The sequence below is a fragment of the Zootermopsis nevadensis genome, unplaced genomic scaffold (assembly GCF_977971745.1).
Source record: "Zootermopsis nevadensis isolate Lab colony 2312 unplaced genomic scaffold, Znev_1.0 Znev_ptg000077l, whole genome shotgun sequence".
NCBI lineage: Eukaryota > Metazoa > Arthropoda > Insecta > Blattodea > Termopsidae > Zootermopsis > Zootermopsis nevadensis.
This window is the reverse complement of record NW_028259208.1, coordinates 69,050-88,819: the sequence shown is the minus strand read 5'-3', so window position 1 is coordinate 88,819 and position 19,770 is coordinate 69,050. Positions and strand designations below refer to the sequence as shown.

Below are 19,770 nucleotides of genomic sequence, written 5' to 3'. Positions count from 1 at the left end.
AAAATTATTTCGTGTAAGAATAATGAGAATTTCTTTCAAAGGTACCACATTTGTAACACACAAGTTTAATACCATCAATAATCTTTGTAAATGATAAGATGATGGACCACGTACAATTAAGTTTATACAATGTATTCTCCCATTTTCCTACCAGTGTGACAGATTCTGTAAGCCTCCTATATGACTAATGCTTAAAAATTAGTTTTCTGTTATATATAATTTCATTTTAAAAAAATGTGTGTGTGTTTCGTTTAATAAATTACACTATCACAATATATTTTTCGGTGTGCTATGTTCTGTTTCATAAATCATAAAGGTCTCTTGTGATCGTTATGAAATTTTAAAGAAGCAGCTCAGTTGTTTTTTTTTTAAAATATGCAGCTTGGCAATAAGAGTTTAAAATATGATGAATCAAAAACATTTATAACAGGAACACACTGTCATCAGAACAATACAAGCATACATCACAAAAAAACAGAAATATATATCTTCACATGACTTAAATTTACATTCAAAATATACTAAGTCTTGGTTGTTGCACACAATTATGAATTTAATTTGCTATATTTTGTAGTAGTTAAATGATTTCTATGTTCTAACTGCAGGGGGGCAGCCTGGACACTGAAACAGAGGTTCCTGATTTGATCCAGACAGTCATTTTTTTTTTATTTCCAGAGAGAATAAGTGACTCAGCTCATCAGCCAATGGCATCTTTTAGTTTGAAAACCAAAGGTTATCAACAACAATATATTTTATCAGTCCTAGGTACTAACAATCCAACGGTAAATCACTCATCACAATTACCAAAAGTCAAATATAATTGTGATTTCTATGGGTATCCAGTGCATTGTGTTAATCTAGTCCTTATCACAAGGACAGTAAAAGCATTCCTGTGAGAGTACTGTCACAAACAAATAAAACCACACTGCGATTAATATTTTCATTAAAGGCACTGTTATCTGAAAAACAGTAAACTCCTGTACAAAACACTGAACTAAACTGAAGTTTGAAGGCTTTCACCTTGTTAAGGCTTGTGTTTATCATTTCTGGGGAAAGGACTGCGGAGTGCTAGGATGAGTTGACAGAGTTCTGGAGAAACTGGAAGTCTCCATCTCTCCTCATATTTTAGGGTTATGTATTATAAAGTGACATTAGAAATTATAATTAATGAATTAAAAGTCTGTATATTTTTTTTTAAATTCTGAAATGTGCCAATGAAGAGTTTATGAAGACTGAAAAAAAAGTAAACTGACACCAGAAGAAAGATTACTGTCAAACAAAATTCCAGACTAAAATGTGTCAACTCGTAACATGAAATGTAGGCCAGGTAATGCTTCATAAGTCCTTGCGCACTTTTAAATTACAATAACTTTTAACAGAAGATGAGGGCACAATTAACGCAGTTTATTCTGTCTCCCCAAATAGTTTCAGAGTTCTAAAATAAAGACATTTTGTTTACTACAATATCTGATCTTTTGAAAACCACTTCCTTCAAATCTCTCTTATTTAAATTCCATATATAATGGATAAAAAAATTGCAGCCAAGTGATTAGCAATCGTGCTTCAAATTTGGGAGGTCCAAGGTCCAGATCTTGGTCTGAGACTGGTTATCCTAACTGAGACTTGCATACCTCATCCATCTGTCCAATTCATTATTCATTAGTACTGAATTGTCATTAAAGCCTTGAAATCTTCTACTTTCAACATAAAATTATGGCACTGTAACTTTAAATGAGTGGCCACCTTGCATGACCAAACAATGTACTTGTAATAGCGACTCAAATAAACCCACAATGAAAATTCTATCTCTATATTGAAGTCACACAGCTTCTGCTACAGACTTAGCATATAAATACCCTGAGGCAGTAACGAAATATTAAATTCTGATGCTACAGAACAAATTTAAATAATTTAAAGGAAGAGAACTTACCTTCCCCCTTGACTTCATTCGTCTTCTTTGATTTGGATACATTTTCTGGGACAATCCCAGACTCTTCGGTTGATTTTATCTCTGGAGTTGCAATAACTTTCACAACTGGAACAGCTTTCTCCTCTGGGCTTCTTGTAAAATTAAGGACGACAAATTTATTTGTAGTATTCACAGTTTACAATTCTAAATGAGTCAGTAGGGAATTCAGTCACAAGGTAGCAAATAAATAACTTGATTTATTTAGAATAAAACCCAACAGAAAGACAGTTCACTTAAGGCAGAATTTGGTCATAAAAGCTTCGAAGTAAGGTTTCATAACACTGGAAATTGTCATAATAACTTTAAGGGGAAGGTAACAAACCACAACTAGCATAACTTAAGTTGAAAAGGTGAAAGCTTTTCCTTCACCTCTGTTCCTGACCTATGCAATGTTCATGTCTCCAGTACAACCTACAATAACCAATACGTTCTGTGTTTTAAATTCAAACTATAACACAATAAATTTCACTGTAATATTCTAAGACATATTTTGTCAACACATGCAAACTTTATGTAGTACTGCCAATTCTGTTACAAAAAATTCCAGTTCCAGGACAGATTTCGTGTACCTCACATAAGATGTAATTCATCCTGTACATGCGTACCTATATATTATACAATGATATGTATAATCATTTTAGAATTAACACTCAAAATATGAATGTTTATTTCGTACGTAAGGTCACCACCCACTGTGACCAACGTGGTAAACGAAGGCATGTATACTTTAGGGATAATGTCTCACTAAGTGAAATATCGCAAGACAACATATTGAGTTACATGAATTTCAGATATTCCACTGTGCCTATAACTGCTAGAAAATGTTTAGTTTGTCAAAGAGTTGCATTGAAACATTAGTTAAAATGAAAGGAACTTCCATGCTTGAATGTTGGTACTGAAAGTAAATCGACAATCTGACCGTATAATAAAGCGTGTTATTAAGACATATGTTTTCACATTATGAAAAACATACATGTTACAGTACTTAAATTCTATCAGTGTGATATTGAGAATATTTGCCGAATTAAGGAACAATAGTTTCAAATTTCACTACGGTATTAGTTCCGTTCAAAATGGCTGCCTGTGTTTATTGATGAGAATAATGTCGTCGTAAACTGATTGATATTATTTAGTACGTTACATTTGAAGAATGTTATTGTTATTCTTTTAGGTAACGATGCAAAGGACTTTTAAACCAAAGAAATGTTTATTGTGAGGGCTCTCAGCGACCAAGATATAAAGTTGCCGCACCACTACCAGTTGAAACGTGCTTGGTAAGTTGCTCGTACTGTTTCGAATTATATTAACAAAATTTATTTAAAAACACTTTGATTGAACACAGTAAGTGGCGGTTATACTGTAAGTAGTTTTGCATTGCATGTGATTGAATAGTTGATATCTTTATGTCAAGTTTTCATTAATTGTAGTAGCTCTTAATCTTGGTTAATTTTCCTGATTAATTGTCATAACCTTACATTGTAGATACGAAACGAACTGAAAGGTGCAGGTCAGGATGCCCCTAATCCATCATCTGCCTTGCCATTACCAAAGAATGATGAAGCCAATATCATTACAGCAGAGAAATACTTTCTTCCATTTGAGTTGGCATGTCAGAGCAGATTGTCTTCAGGTACATAACTTGTTACTGAACTTGTGTGTTTTGCAAAGTACAGATTTTATTCTCATGCTACATACATTTGTAAATCAAACTTATTCATTTCAGAAACTCATAGCTTATGGACATTTAGCTGGAAATATTCCTGTCTCAGCTACTCCAGTAAATATCTTAAGTGTATGTTTCAGTGGCCCACAAACAGATGAAGGGGTTCAGTTACAAATGATAAAGGTAATAGAATTTATAAATTAAATAAATGTTTAAGTGTTGTGATCCATAACTGATGATCACTCATTGCCCTGATTATGGAAGCATAAGGAAAATATTGAGAAATATAGTTGTATTTACCATAGTAGAAATATACATTGTACAGTGTTGCCAGTTGTGTTCTTTTTCAATATTTTAACATTTATACGATGTTATACCTGTACCATAAAAGCAACCTAGGAGTCAGTTACATCTTCTTGTTCTTCCTTAAGTCATCTCCACGCTTGTGGATAGTTCGAGAGGATTTTATTGTATAATAGAACTTGGTTATATTGGTCACAGTAGCTGCTGGAGTTATTCTTAATTGTTTCAGATGAAGACTAGGGAAATGCTGTAATGATTTAGTACATCATTTGATGAATCAAATTGTGTTATGTCAGCATATGAATACTGATAATAAGCTAATTTCAAGTTTGGGTGAGAAAGTGAGAGTTGGCGATGACCTAATTTTGGTTTCTGTAGCTACAGAGCGATGTCTCGTAAGTCATTTTACAGTAGATCTTCTGTGACCATTTCTGTTGTATTTTGATGACTAATAATCAAACTGCCTTTTGAAACAACTGACACAGGATGTGATTTATATGCTACGAATCACATTAATCGATGGATATGATCCCCAATGCGGGGAATTGAACCTGACGATGGCCACATTGGGCTGAAAATGCTGTTCTAGAGAAATTACATTGAACTGAGTGTGTGAAAAGTGAGAAAGAAGGAAAACCAAGGAGTGAAATTTCATCAACACTTGTTTCTTTATAGAGCTGAGAAGTCATAAATGAAATCATTTTATAAATACAAATCAAGGAGTGATTTGCTGGGAACAAGAAACTGTCTTCACACTTGTCAGTAGTTACCAGAGCAGGATATAGGTTGCAGCACTTGCCTTGTCCATTAATAAGACCTTCGTTTCTTTGTAACGAGTTTAATGACGCACTCGTGGCTTCAGAACTATCCATATGGTCTTGTGTAATAACCCTGTAGTTAAGAGAGTCTTGGCTTACTTCAAGTCTGTTTCTATTAGGCCTCCAGCGTGGTTATTCAGAAGATGCTGTGTTGAAGCAGATGAACTTATAATGAATGGACCATCACCAGAACCTTCTGCAAGCAAACTGAAGCATAAACCGTCCGGACGTCCGAGGAGAGGCTTGCTCTCACGGAACGTCACATACGACAAACTGGAAAATGCACAAATGAATGGTACGTTAGAACGAGGTAGGTATTCGTGGTTGTTCTGAAAATAATTAAGAATTTGTTATTAAACGTGGTTAAATTACTTTTGCATTTGCAAAGGCAGTTGACTGAATTTCGCACTTACTGCATATATTATCTGATTGAAAAGTATTTGTTGTAACACAAAATGAAATTATATTATATTACTTTGATGATGTGATGTCTCAGAACAGTACGAGCACATAAAGACATGTTTTAATTTGAAGAATGTGGAACTGCCTTTTGTAGCATGTTTAATATCAAACATATTTCCAGTATGGCACGGTCATAGGCCGAAAGATTGAAAATTTAAATTTATATGCTTTATGATGTTAAGAGAACTCATGTGGTCATTTTATATAAAAAATATTATTTGTAACTAATTGAATTTATTTTAAAAATTTGTTTTTATTTACATAATTACTGCACACAACATATATTAATAATATTTGACTGATGCATTTTAAAAAATATTTAACCATTGATATTATTGCTTTTGTTGATTCCTGTTTTTCACATCTTTTATTGTTATTTGGCTCTTAATAAGAACTGTTCAAAAAATGTATTTTGGTGATATTTCATATGCGAAATTGTTACTTATTTACCATAATAGGTTTCTGTTCTTTGTTAAACAAATGTGTTTTGTCCTTTTTCATCTGGGTTTTACAACGGTGTACGAGGTTTGACTGTTTTGAAAGTAGGGAAGTGGGTTCAAGCTATTGTGGCAGTTCGTTCTTAATTTTTTTTTTTTCTGGTGATGTAACATCTTTAAGACAAAGTAACTGCTTACGGTTTGAATTGAACAGACCGGTTTCCACTGTTGGATGTACTTGTAATGTAAGTCTTCTGGGTTGTGACACCGTGTAGTCTTATAAGTAATTAATAATGTCCCAGGGGAGCATATCACTTGTTAAAGATGGAATTCATACACATTTCTGCTCAGAAGGTGGAGGTGCTATGTTCCTCTGAACCCCTGTAAGGCTATATGATTTTATAACCAGATGACTGCATTCCACATCTTTAATACCATGAGAATCTGATATCTAGGCTGTGCTGTATCAACGAGCGTCTTGAGGAAGTAGCTTTAGTTTGGAGTTGGAGATGTTAAGAATCTCCAAAATACTATCAATGCTCCCTGCATCCATGCAGTTACATTGTCCAGAAAGGGGACCTAAATTGTTAGAAAATAATTATATAATTATATTTTGTTTATTTGAAACATGTTTTAGTACTGAATGTCATTGACACGTATGGTCTAATGGGTGCACAAAAGCAATGTAATTCGTTAATGGAACACGTGAATTTTGCTGCCATAGATTATGCATGTTTTCAAGTATGCTATACCTACAACACAATACATTGCTTATTTTATAGAGAATAATAATAATTTGTGCCTGAGATTTGAGTTTTTCATGGCAATGAAGATGGCAGTCATTGTCATAATTTGCATGAAAGTGTGTTAGAAGCCCACAATAATTAAATGTTATATTGTTAATAAAACGTGCTATTAAACATTAAGAGAATGCTTAAAATATTCTCAGAGAAATAATTTGGTTCACATGAAACAATGTTTATATGATAGCTGGGAATATTGTACAATGACATGACTGTCTCTCTGTGGGACTGTGGCTATTAACTGGACCATTGGCCAACCCCAGATGATACATGAATGAAAATGGAGCGTCAGTGAAATGATATTTGCAGGTAAAAACTGGAAAACTCAGGGAAAAACAAGTCCGAATGCAAATTTGTCCCCCACAAATCCCATATAGGCTGCCCTGGGCATGAACGTGAGCTTTACTGGTGAGAAGTCAGTGAATTATCACCTGTGCCCTGCCATGCCCGTCTCGGTATCTGCCTTACGTGTTGCATCCAGCATCTCGGCTTATAGAGACCGTGTGAGGCACAGACCGCGTTTGTTAGAGTCACAGTACATCAGACACAGTCCGACGGCGATCTGTCCTGCATGGCATCAGGTGGGGTGAAATTTGAAAAAAAAATTGAAATTTCTTCAAAATTTTCGAAAAATCAAAAAACGCTGGAAATTGTCCAAAGAGCGCACAAAACCGAAAATTTTTGAAAAATTCCACTTTCAAAAATTTCAAAATTTTTGGGTTTTGTGCGCTTTTCAGACAATTTCCACCGTTTTTTGATTTTTCGAAAATTTTTAAAAATTTTAAATTTTTTAAAAAAATCAAAAAACGCACAAAACCAAAATTTTTTGAAAAATTCCACTTTCAAAATTTTTTCAAAAATTTTGGGTTTTTTGCGCTTTTCAGACAATTACCATCGTTTCTTGATTTTTCGAAAATTATGAAATTTTTTTCAGAACTCTCACCAAGGGATGCATGCCAACCTCGGCGAATGCCTCACTATGTCTCTGCCGGACTCGTCCTCGATCCGTGTCTCTCTACTGCTTTCTGTCGCACATTTTGCAACATCTCACAGTTAGAACATCTCGTAGAATAACCTGTCTTGACTGTGACCTATGTAGCAGGTACTTCGAGAGCAACATTGACAAGTTTATTCGGTTCAGGATGTCTATTTCTTGTCCACCAATATTTCTGAATCTTGTCATTGCTTTTCAATAGGAAGGACAAAGTCGTGGAAATAAGAGCTGAAAGTAGAATTGACATGTAATTGGAACTGTCAAATTATTTTAAAATATAAATTTTATCATAGATTCTTCTCTCGTGAACGTGATTCAAGCAATGGTCGTCTGAAGAAGGGAGGAACTCCCGAACCAGCTGTGGATGGAGACGTCAGTCCTGAGAGAAAACCAGTTGGCATGGGCCGCACTAGTAGACTACATGTGCGGACACCACAAGTGAGGGTCTCGCAGGTGAGCTTCTATACAATAAGGTTGTAATAAGAGGTACATGAAATATCCATTCGACTTCTATTTAATAAAAGGTTATGTTTTGGCTTCCTTATCCACCTTCAGGGCTTGTTACAGACGGTGTTTAATTTTGATATGACAGACTTTAAGACTTTTTTCCTCTGTGTATAAAATTTCTCATGTACTGTCTCTAATTCTTTTGGCATTCTGCAGTTGGGGGGCTAAGCTGCCCTCTTATTCAGTTGTGCGTTACTTCATATTCTGCTAATTTTATTTCAGTAATAAATATAAATTAATTAACGAGTAAACAAATTGCTTTCAGACGGACTTGAAAATTATTCCACCTACCATCCCAGACAGAAGTCCAAAGGTAATGTCTGTCCCAGCTGTCTCAGGAGCGGAATCTATTGGCAATGAGATATTCGACTCATCAATGAGTACTTCTATGGACAGGACCCAACTCATGTGTACGTGGGCTGGGTAACAACGCAGTATCACTTCTTCAGCAAGGATTTCAATCAGAGTAGTGTCCGCAAGGCTTCTGTTATGATTGTGGATGACCATGACAGAATTATTGAAAGGTGACAACATAATCCTCTGTGTTCTAATTTTCTTGCCTCGTTCTGCAATAGCGATGGCTTACGTAACGTTACAAGTAACTATTTAAGTTTATTCCAATTAAAACTGAGCTGTTACGCATACATAATTAAGTTTATAGTCTTTTGAATTTAGAAACATTGGAATGCTTTTCTTTTTTGTAAGGAAAGGTGGTCTTATGTTATTATTAAACCGTTTTAGTTCACATGTGTACATCCCACTAATTATTTTAGATTCATTTTGTGATATCACTAAATTTGGTATGTCTGTCATGCAATTAAAAGCCATACCAACTTTATACCCTCTAATTTCCCACAACCAGTAATGCCATCTTGGCTGCATTACAAACATATGAGGTGGGATTCATTTCCTCGTTCACAAGACTCCTCCTCGTTGTTCACTTTTTATCTTTGAAATTATGAAATTTGAAAGCAAACTATTAAGTTTTGTTACGATAGCATCGATCGTCAGAGTTGCTACGTGGTCCGAGCTGACGAACTCTACAATGAAGTGACTCATGATTCATCAGGCAAAGGGGCATCAGAGGGAATGTTTGTTGGTTGCTTTGTTGACACAGCAGGGACAGGGAATTTAAATTACCATATTATAGGCTGCCGGCCTGACTTCATTCTGGGGTTAGTGGCTTGGTTAGGTTGCTAGGGCAACATGCAGCCAGCTGGATCATGTGTCCCAGTGAGGTTGCCAAGATTGCAGCAGAAATAAATTATGTTTTTGAGGGAAATTGAAATATTTAATAAATTTTGTAACTATAACTCCCTTAACCTTTTAAGTGCTAGTTTAAATCTGTGTATCTCCAACTGGACCAATTTAAAACCGACAGTGTTATGCTATGCTGTGCATGTGTTTTGATAAAACAGCGTACGTCTCTTAAAAACCCATACAGGACAGTGAAGTAAAATACGCATTGGTCAGGAAATTGTACTTTGTAAATTAGAACGTTTCTCAAGATATTGTTCACAAGAATTGTTATAATTGGAAGGAATGTTACACGTATTTATATATTATGCTATTATTAGATTCATATTCTGAAAAATATTGTGAATTTATTGATGTGTTTAGTGGGAAATGTGAACGTACTGTGTAAACTTCTCTTCTCCTATGTTGTTTTGATAGATGGAACCTGAAACATCTTTGTGGAAGCAACGAGCATGGGGCATGTTATACCACAGATTAGGTTAGGTCTATATACACTTGTTGCTTTTAAGGGGTATCAAGTTTTAAGTCACATTACCAATTTCAAGTGATATGCTGCATAAAATGAGTCAGCACTGTAAGGAGATGCAGACAGAAATTTAGTTACAGAATTACAGAATTTTGCACCAACATTTGCATAATTTATTTATATAATGTAGATTGTAGGGAATTTTTTCAGATTCCTTCATTATTATTATATGTTTTGTGCGTTGTTTCTTTAATACATACTGAGGAGATGGACAGGATTTTCTGTAACTACAAATATACAGCTGGCTCTTCTTAATGTGATATTTGACAGATACATCATCCAATATTTTTTTCACCTGGCTAAATGCATTAAATTATTTTAATTTTCTATATTCTGACATAAAAGTCTGCAAAACATTATTATTTACCAAAGCAAAATAATGAATGTAATCAGTCACATACAGGTCTCATTTTTATACAGTTCCTTCAGAACATGTGTCCGTCGGCCAGAACTTTTGTGACCACATGCTTATTAAAACGCACCCTTTAATAAATCATTGTTTCTCTTTTTCTTACAGTTTCCACCAGGACTTAAAACCTCATCAGTGGGCACGAGTACCTAATAAATCTCTGCAAGTGCATGCCCTGAAGCTGTCAGACATTCGTGGTTGGAGTACGCTGTGTGAAGACGCTGTGTCCGTGTCGGCACTTCACATTCCAGAAGAAGACAGACGCATCGATATTTTGGAATTAATTGAGACGGAACGAATGCTGAGGTAAATGTGAACACATCGTGACGGACGATAAATATTCATGATACAGGACACACACGATCTTCCTTTCTGTTCACATTCGATACTATGACAGATAATGGGTACCAGGGGTCCTTTCCCCAGGAGTAAGGCGCGGCCAGGTCGTGACACTGACTACTTGCCTCCGTCTAGTGCCTGAGAACGAGTGGGAGCTACACCTCCTCTCCCCCCAAGCACCTACGTGGCCCGTAGCAGTTTAGCTTTACTTTTAGTTTTACAAAATGTTTAGTCTAATAGTTTGAAAATACCCCAAAGAAAACATTTTCTAAATTTGTCTCTCAAGAAATGACAATCTGAAAGACGTCGAATTTAAAAAAAAAGACTGCTTTATCTTTCACAACCCACAATTTAGCAGTGAATCTGGTGTCATTAATTTTAGAGCCTGTTACTGCAGTTGAAGGAACTTACGCACTGGAGATGATATTCTGGCAAGTTAACAGAATGGATGAAATACTAAAGCCCCTTGCAGCGTAATTAATTATGGGATGATCACTTTTCAAATTATAACCTGTACCTCAAGGAAAAACTTAATAGTCCGCCCAGTGTAACCCAGAAATCTGTAGCAAATAAGAGTCTTATTTGGCTAGAGAGTTCATTGCAGTTTCATTTTAAAGGTGACAGGATTACAGTTTCGTATGTAGAGAATCTGAGTATAAATATTGTAGTGTACGTGTTTCCGAAATATTTGCTTCGGCTAATTAATACCACTGGAATATAATAGAATTTCCTGCGAGGCTTTTGTCTTACAGTTTTCACGTCCACACTCTCACTTTGTACGTCGCGCTCTGCTACCAGTCCAATTATCGTGCAGCTCATGCCCTCTGTCTCCATGTGGACCAGAATCAACTATTATATGTCAGGGCCCTTGTGACAGGGTTTCTATGATCTGCTCGTAGCGCTTCACTTTGAATCACATGCTACGACGATGCGAGTAGTTCTTGCTGCTTTGCTCATCCTAATACTTATACAATATTAGTGCCATAATTAAATTTATAATTTTAAGCTGTATTTTATAATAGTTTATGTAAACAAATTCTTCTCGTCGTTATTCAGATTATCCATTTTTAAGTGTTGCGTAAGGTTTTTTCGCATGCTTGTCTTAAATTCATTGAATCCCATTCTGCTGTAATTAAAATGAATTTTAATTCTCATCTGTAAATTTTATATCAGTTCTGACATGGTGCTTTATCCTCCTTACGTATTTTTACGTACTTCAGACCTACAAATCTTCTTCAGATATTTACGACGAGAAATCCGAACACAAGATGGAAGAGAATTCACAGACCCCACAGCAGTAGAATCTTACTTCTGTAGTTTGACTTTGTAGACATTTCGTTGTGTTAAGTGTGCAAATAGGAATTGGAAGCAGCACAGCGCATAATTATAAAACATAACTTTGCTAATCTTTTACTAGTCTTGTGTTTTTCCATACGATTCTTATTTTGTCAGTGTCGAGTCTTAAAAATTTTGTGTTCATCTGTTTGGCCTAATTTGATTGTATATTCATAAGTTACTGTAGTATATGTTAATTAAATTTTGAGTTTTAGGTAATCACCTCAAGTAATGATTTTGTCTTTCGGGGAGGTTTGTAAAAATGAATATATCGTTCCGTTGGGTCCGGAGTTAAAGGAATTATATGAAGATCCTGCAATGGACCATAATCTGCGCTGCCTAAAAACAGAATCAGTTAAGACCACAGATGAATATGACAGACGTACATTTTTAAATTATTGTAAGAAGAATAGAAAATATTATTAGAATTCTGTTTTGCTAATAAAATGTTGTTAAACTTGTTGTACTCTGTGAAAAAAGAGAAAATACGTACACACACGTGCACGTAAAAACTTTATAACGCTGAATCAGGATTACATTTTTTTTGATATTGGGATTCGAATTTATTGAAGTCTGTGATGTGATTGGTTCTTATTCTCGCAGTTACAGTTGAATCCTGTTTGTAGTAAAGCAACAAATTGGATAAAATATTTCTTAAACTGCATGTTTGAATACAAGTACAGTGATCCCTTGGTTCCACAGGGTCCCATTTTTATATTAATGATAAAAATTTTAATAAATGATATGTTTGTATCATATGGCCAATCAGATTGCTTCTAAGTCGAATATTTACGTATTCAATAAATTCAATTAAAGATAAAGATTTCCGTCTTCTGGGTTGTTGCGCCGTGTAGTCTGGTCGATGTTAACCAACGTTTCGGAGGTCGTGCTGCCTCCGTCATCAGGGCGATTAAGGATAGTTTTTGTGGGACCAGTTACAAGAGACTACTGCGTATAAATTGTATAAACTTGGGCATTTGTGGAATGGTTTGGTTCGATTTATTCTTTATAAAGAGCCGTGCGTGTACTGATGAAAATGTTCGATGTTATTTCAGGCCCGCGCTGAAACTGGTGGACCGTTCGTTGCTGGTTGAGGATGTTGTTAAGTTGCTGATCACGATTGATCCAGGGACTTGGGATGAATCGTTTCAGAAAGGTAATTTTTGTATGTGTATAATAATTTGAGATAAAAGCTGGGAAGAGAGAGCATTTAAATATTAACCTTTCTTGGCCTTGCATTATGGCTTATGTGCGTTCGAGCTGACCACTAGCATACAACTAAACCATTAATGTTTTAGGTACAACATCTAAATTCCCGTGGTCTACGCACATGTATATAAAGTGATCCTTGTTACAAAATACAGTGTATTTATTGCATTTTTAAGCTTAGAATGTCAAATGAAAGCTCTGTTCTTGAGAATGAACCCATTTACCTGAACGTAAAGTTTTTGTAAAAATCTGTCTTTATATACGTAACAACTTTACATTTATTTTCAGTTATTTCAGGTTTCTTTAGCCCCGAACCCTCAGTTTTGTAGTCGTGTTGTATGACCCGACTGTTCTTGCCTTGACGCAGGGTCTGTGAAGTTATTTCTAGACTGAGTTAGCTGTATGAATAACTTTTTAAATCTTTTCCTGTCAATTCACGATACAGAAATGCCCACATTTTCCATGATGATTTGATATCTGAAATGAACTCTTATCACATTGGAGTGTTTAATATGGTCTTAAATAAATAAAAGAAACCTATTTCAGTGGTACACTAGGCCAGAATTTATCTGGATGGATTTCTTGTAAGAATTTTGACAAAATTTAATTATATTTGTTTAAATCTTGTCCGTCTAATCGCAATTTAAAATTTAAAATATTTAAAATACCATATGATGTTCTCTATCGAAACATTCGATTTACACTAGAACATCATTTTTTTCTCACGACGTGTTTCAGTTCTTAGATGAATTATCTTCAGGTGTATAAAATTAAAATTATATAAACTTGAACATAATTTCTAAAAATGCAACTTTTTTTATATATTATTGTATTTTAGTCAGATGTTTATCATATATCAATGATGTTCTCTTCCAGATTCCATTTTAATAACATATTCGAAGTTGTTCTATATATGTACGTCGTGTTTAATATGAACTTTTTGTGTGGTTGAACGTTTTTGTATCAGCCAGAAATGAGAGTTCCGACTATCTGGAAGTATTGCCGTGTTTAAATTTTAAATTGTGATTAGACGGACAAGATTTAAACAAATATATATTTATCGCAATATGACACAACTTTATCATCTCAAAAATTTAATTAAGAAAACAACGGAAGACAGGGCGCAGTCTGATGGGAAAATAATGAAGGTTGACAGCTTGCACGCTTATGGTAAACAATATACTTACGATTCATCATCACACTCTTACTCTACTGCGAAATAATTCTGTCTCTAAATATATATTCACCTCGTTAGGTTCCATTTAAGGTTTGTTAATATCTGATTAATAGGAATATTACTCCTATGTTTCTTCTCAATCTGGGATAATAAGCTTGGTAATATTTTACGTCTTATCTGCCTGGATATTGTTATCCTCAGTGCAGCAGAAATCTTTTCTGTGATGCCAGAATAAATTTGAATTTGGTCCACGAGGCTTCATGAATTTAAACTCCCGACCACCAATAGCCATCGTACTCACAGGCGGTTTACGAAGATATAATAATTTGAGATACCTGTATGTCGGAGAAAGATGTGGACAGTGGCTTGAAACATTGATAAACTTGAGTTCCTTATTTTTATTAAAAATTTGTTCTTCTTGGACATAAAAGGATGTAATTTTCTGTATGTCGCCTACCACAACTTGATATTATTTTTTCTGAATTGACACAGATACATGGAAATCTTAGTATTTTATTAACTTTTTTTCAAACTCAGAACTGTAGTTGTCTCTTACTATAACAATTTTATTTACTAACTGTCGCAGTATTAAATGTTATATATTTAATATCTTACTCCGTAAATCATAAATCAAATACTGTTAAGTATTTGGTACTTCTGGGTTTAATTGCCTGAGGTCAGACTGTTCTTACGTATTTATATTTTCTTGAAGTTCTGTAGTCCTTCCAGTTGAATCCTGTGACAGTTGCCTTAAAATCGGCCACATTCCCTTTCTTCCATATCCTCCTCCTCCTCGACTCATTATAGGTACTCATTATCCCATAACCTGTACAGCTGAGAAATAAACTAAGAATCAGAAATATCCAACAGGAATGCACTGTGACTCTGTTTTCAAAATTACTATCCAAATTATAATTTTGAGGATGCAGCTTGCATGTGAAGCCACTAGTGTAAATTAGCCTTGAAACTTTTGTTCTGACAAGTCTCGAAATAAAAGACTTTAAATAAAATTTTAGGCGTTATGCGAGAGATTCAAGATCTTTGTTCAACCTGTTCTGCAAATATATTTATCACCGTAAAATAAACCTAAATTCAAGATATTCATTTGCTACACGGACAGAAAAAATATATCACTTTTTATTATATCTAGTCTCAGCTTTTAAATCCTAATGAAATGAATGAATGAACTAAATAAATAATTTTGCTGCCGTACAGGAGATGAAGTTCCAGGAATTTAAACGAGAAGCTGAGAATAGGGAAAACTGGAGAGGTCTTTTTGGGCGGAGCAATGGACCAGTCGTAAGACAGAACACTGAATAATAATAATAGGAGGGGCCGTATGATTTACTGACTGACAAGGAGAAGAAAAGGGACAGAGAGCGTTCACAGGAATTTCTGAAGTACCAAGGCTGTAAGTTACATACGTAAGTAATTCACTGAACTTAATCTGGAGATTTACCAACTTTCTCCACCTTCCTTTCAGGCTTGCATAGAATTAGGTATTTATTACTTAGAATTATTGTGAGAGACTGAAATTAACCTGTCCCAAGTATTTTTTGTGTATATAAGAGGAATATTTTTGTCGAAAATTAATATTTTTGTATAACGTGCGTGACACTATTAAAAATAACTGAATTAGAAGGTGACTTATGGACCTGGAGTTTATCATCTTGATGCTCCATTACCAGCAAATTACTTTCGTAACAGAAACTTTCATGTAATTATCCACTTGCGAAGATGACGCACGTCTCACTGCTACGGAGCAAAGGCCTTCTTGAGAAGCTAACAGTTTTCTGAACTAATAAAGAAATTCCCTGTCTGTTTTCCTTTTTCTTTAAAATTTCTGTTTCTAGTCACCAATCATTTATAAGGGTCCGAGAAAATAAGAATGTCACTAAGGTTTATAAATGGCCAACACCACTCAGTCTCCTTTGGGTGGAACGTGGCACGACGTGTCGGAAGAAATGTCATTCCACGTTAATTCTCTTTACCAGTGTACCACCACATAAATCCTAAAAACACGTGCAAATTGTCATGCACTGTTTTGTTGGCAATGCATAGAAAAATGATTACGACGTTATTGATAAATTCGTTTCAATAAATGAGTATGGTGTGACTTAAAATGTAATAAAGCTACGTTAGCACGACGATTGCCTTCTATCTCTGAACATTGGTAACCTAACGTAGACTGCTCTGTAATGTAATCCAGAAGATCACGTTCCATATTCTTATGACATCCAAAATCTCAGATATCAAATTGGAAATACTTTTTTTTCAATCTCACATTGAAATGTTGTCCGAAAGAAAACAGCGTTTCGTGAGGACTTTTCTTAATCATTTAAACTGTAATAGTAAGAGTTACTTCCGAGTTATTTCGTTTCTCGAAACGAATATGATATTACACAAACAGTCGTTTTTTTTAAAAAAAATAAATTCTTAAATTCTGTTTATATCGTGTAAAAAAATTTATATGACGTTAATATCTCAAATGATTCTTCTGTTGAGGCCAATCCGTTGGTGGTGGAACTGAATCCAGAGCAGGCTGCTGCTTCTGTAGAAACTTATTCTGTACCTGGACACGGCTTCAAAACTTCTACTAGAGACATTAAATTTTTCTCAAAGGTACTTAATAATTGTATAAAAGATACTTGTACCTACAAATTATTAATATTTTAAATAGCTAAGATTATATAGTATCTAACGAGAGGATTCGACTACACAGCGAAACAGTTCTCTTTCACAGCGGCAGACATTGGTTTCTAATAGCCTTAAATTTCCCAGTTCCAGGGTTACACAAAGTTTTAGCAAGAAAACCAGCCAGCTGATGGTAAATGACTGGCACAGTGGATTTTAATATGAAGAATACTTTTAGAAAAATCAATTGTATGTCTATAACAATGTTTTGCTCTTTGCATTGATATTAATCGTGGATATCACATTCGGTACGTGCCCTAACTAATCCGCGTAAGTCATGAGGTTCTATACTGCCTTGTTTCTATAATGTTACGTTAAAAAGTGTCTTCTCAGTTATTTGTTTCGTAGCGTAAATGGTGTGGTTATTGTGAATTACGTACGACGTGGGAGGAGGCAGTCATCTGTCTTTAATATTTTGAAATTCGGGGCTGAAATTGAAATGCAGGATTTATTAACCATGAAGCACCGCGCTACAGTGTCCAGTCAATGTCGTACTCTAACGCATGCAACGAGGTTACTAAACAAAGAGGTAGTAAAGATTTGACGGAGAATATTAGAATCTATTCCGGGCTATAAAGTTTAATTAAAATTATCATTTTATGTGCGTATCGTTATATACTCGTGCATGTGACTTTTATATATCCATTTAATTAAATATCTGAGGTAAATGTATGTCAGCAAAACTGATATCTGATATGATTAATTCAATTTCAGTTGAAAAATAAAATTTATGTAACTAAATGTTTTTCATTCTGTTCATTATCTTGGTAACTGTACATCATTTGTATGTGTAATTTAAATATAAATTTATATTTTAAAACTTGTCCCGTCTAATCACAATAAATTCTTATTAAATATTAAAATATTACAATAATTAACATTCAAAATATATCAAATGATGTTCTTTATCGAAATATTCTATTTACATTAGACCATCATTTTTTCCACGACATGTTTCAGTTCCTAAAAGAACTATCTTCAGGTGAATATAATTATATAAAGATTCAAATTAATAATAACTTAAATACAATTTCTATATATTATTTTAGCGTACATTTATATCAGATTTTTATTTTAGCGTACATTTTTATCAGATTTTTATCAGATATCAAACGATGTCTGATAAAAATCTGATAAAAATGTACGCTAAAATAATATATAGAAATTGTATTTAAGTTATTATTAATTTGAATCTTTATATAATTATATTCACCTGAAGATAGTTCTTTTAGGAACTGAAACATGTCGTGGAAAAAATGACGGTCTAATGTAAATTGAATATTTCGATAAAGAACATCATTTGATATATTTTAAATATTTTAATATTTAATAAGAATTTATTGTGATTAGACGGGACAAGATTTAAAATATATATTTATTATATCACAATATGACGCAACTTTACCATCTCATAAATATAAATTGTTCATCTTCTTTTACAGGTAGTGCTCCCATCGATGGAAAAAATATTTTGGCACTCACAGAAATTACTTCGTCTCTGCGGGAACTGCTACCAGCAACGTAGGGGCCGCATCTTTGAACGAGAAAGAAATGGTGGCCAGGTAAATAAGGTGTTTCGAGAAGATTAGTCGAGGTTCAGGTAGGCAAAGAGTTTGACTGACGAGCATTTAAGGTCTTACGAGCTTTCGGCACCTTCATTTATTAACTTTACGTGCGGTCAACTCTACTGGTATTTAAAATAATTTACCTACACATTACTTAACTGTTGCTTTATATCAGTGAAGGAAGAACGTACCATAAATGAAGTTCTGAGGGGATTATGTGCGCCTGAGAGAGATGACGTAACAAGGAATTATTAAGTATCACAGCCAAATATGATTCCTGCTTCATGTTTGGGAGATCCTACATTCAAATCTGAGCCTGGAGACCAGGTTCATGGGATTTCTTTTAATCTTTCCTGGCAAATTATGCGGTGTTATGTGCGTCTAAGCTGTGCGTTATTCCTTCCACATGAAATAGCTCGATAATGGACGAACGAAGTTTTGTCGAGTTTTGACGTTTCATGATTTCGTAATAAATTGTGCCATATCAGTTTTCATTTAAGTCAGACTATTTTAATGACCGCATTTTACAAGAGAATAAAATATTTTGTATTGTAATCTTATCACGACAGATCAATAAATTGAAAACACTTTCTTCAATTTTGTTAGCATCAAACCATAACGATAAATAAAATGAGATGGTAAAGTTGCGTCATATTGTGATATAATAAATCCGTCTAATCACAATAAATTCTTATTAAATATTAAAATATTACAATAATTAAAATTAAAAAAAATATTTAAAATATATCAAATGATATTCTCTATCGAAATATTCGATTTACATTAGACCATCATTTTTTAAATGTTAATTATTGTAATATTTTAATATTTAATAAGAATTTTTTGTGATCAGACGGACAAGATTTAATATATAATAAATAAAATGTTAAGAAAGGAAGTCTCAGATGAGCTGCGATTTATGACCTCAGGAATTTGAATGGTTGTAATCTAAAAGTGAATAGTTTCGTGTGAATTTAAGTCTTTGAAAGATTTCGTCATAGTTATAATTATTACGTTTAGTTAACAGCTTCATTTTCGTGACTCATATCAATGTAAATGAGTAAATGCCCTCCTCCCCTCCGAACATTCAAAATCCGTGGCTTTGAAACTCGAGCGCTTCCGTCATCCTGGGTTGTTAGACCAACCTGGGCATGCCACTCGCAGTGCTAGGCCACCTCCAAGCCTTGAACTTCTTGAGCTTTCCCACTAGGTTTGACACCCCTGGGGTTTTAGCGTGAAATCTTTCCCCAGGGCTTGTATCGCAGACTTTATCCAATGATCTTGGCCCATACAGGGTTGCCAC

At 34.4% G+C, this 19,770-nt stretch overlaps 1 protein-coding gene across 12 annotated transcripts in view; it reads left to right on the top strand.

Moving 5' to 3' along the window:
• The first annotated feature begins 4,935 nt into the window (after positions 1-4,935).
• Positions 4,936-19,770, top strand: part of LOC110836723 (DNA polymerase alpha catalytic subunit-like) — a 58,965-nt gene continuing 44,130 nt past the window's right edge. For 6 of the 12 annotated variants that reach the window (XM_087341501.1, XM_087341500.1, XM_087341499.1 and 3 more), the window contains exons 1-2: positions 15,442-15,632; positions 18,345-18,464. Coding sequence is in view for 2 of the 12 variants with exons in the window: in XM_087341503.1 (XP_087197629.1) it covers positions 8,446-8,480; positions 10,257-10,454; positions 12,878-12,978; positions 15,424-15,446 (357 nt within the window). In the remaining 10 variants the exon portion in view is untranslated. Of the gene's footprint in view, positions 5,064-7,742; positions 7,903-8,221; positions 8,481-10,256; positions 10,455-12,877; positions 12,979-15,423; positions 15,633-16,713; positions 16,831-18,344; positions 18,503-19,770 lie in introns of those variants that run through there. The other 6 variants (XM_087341503.1, XM_087341502.1, XM_087341495.1 and 3 more) reach the window with 5 other exon arrangements.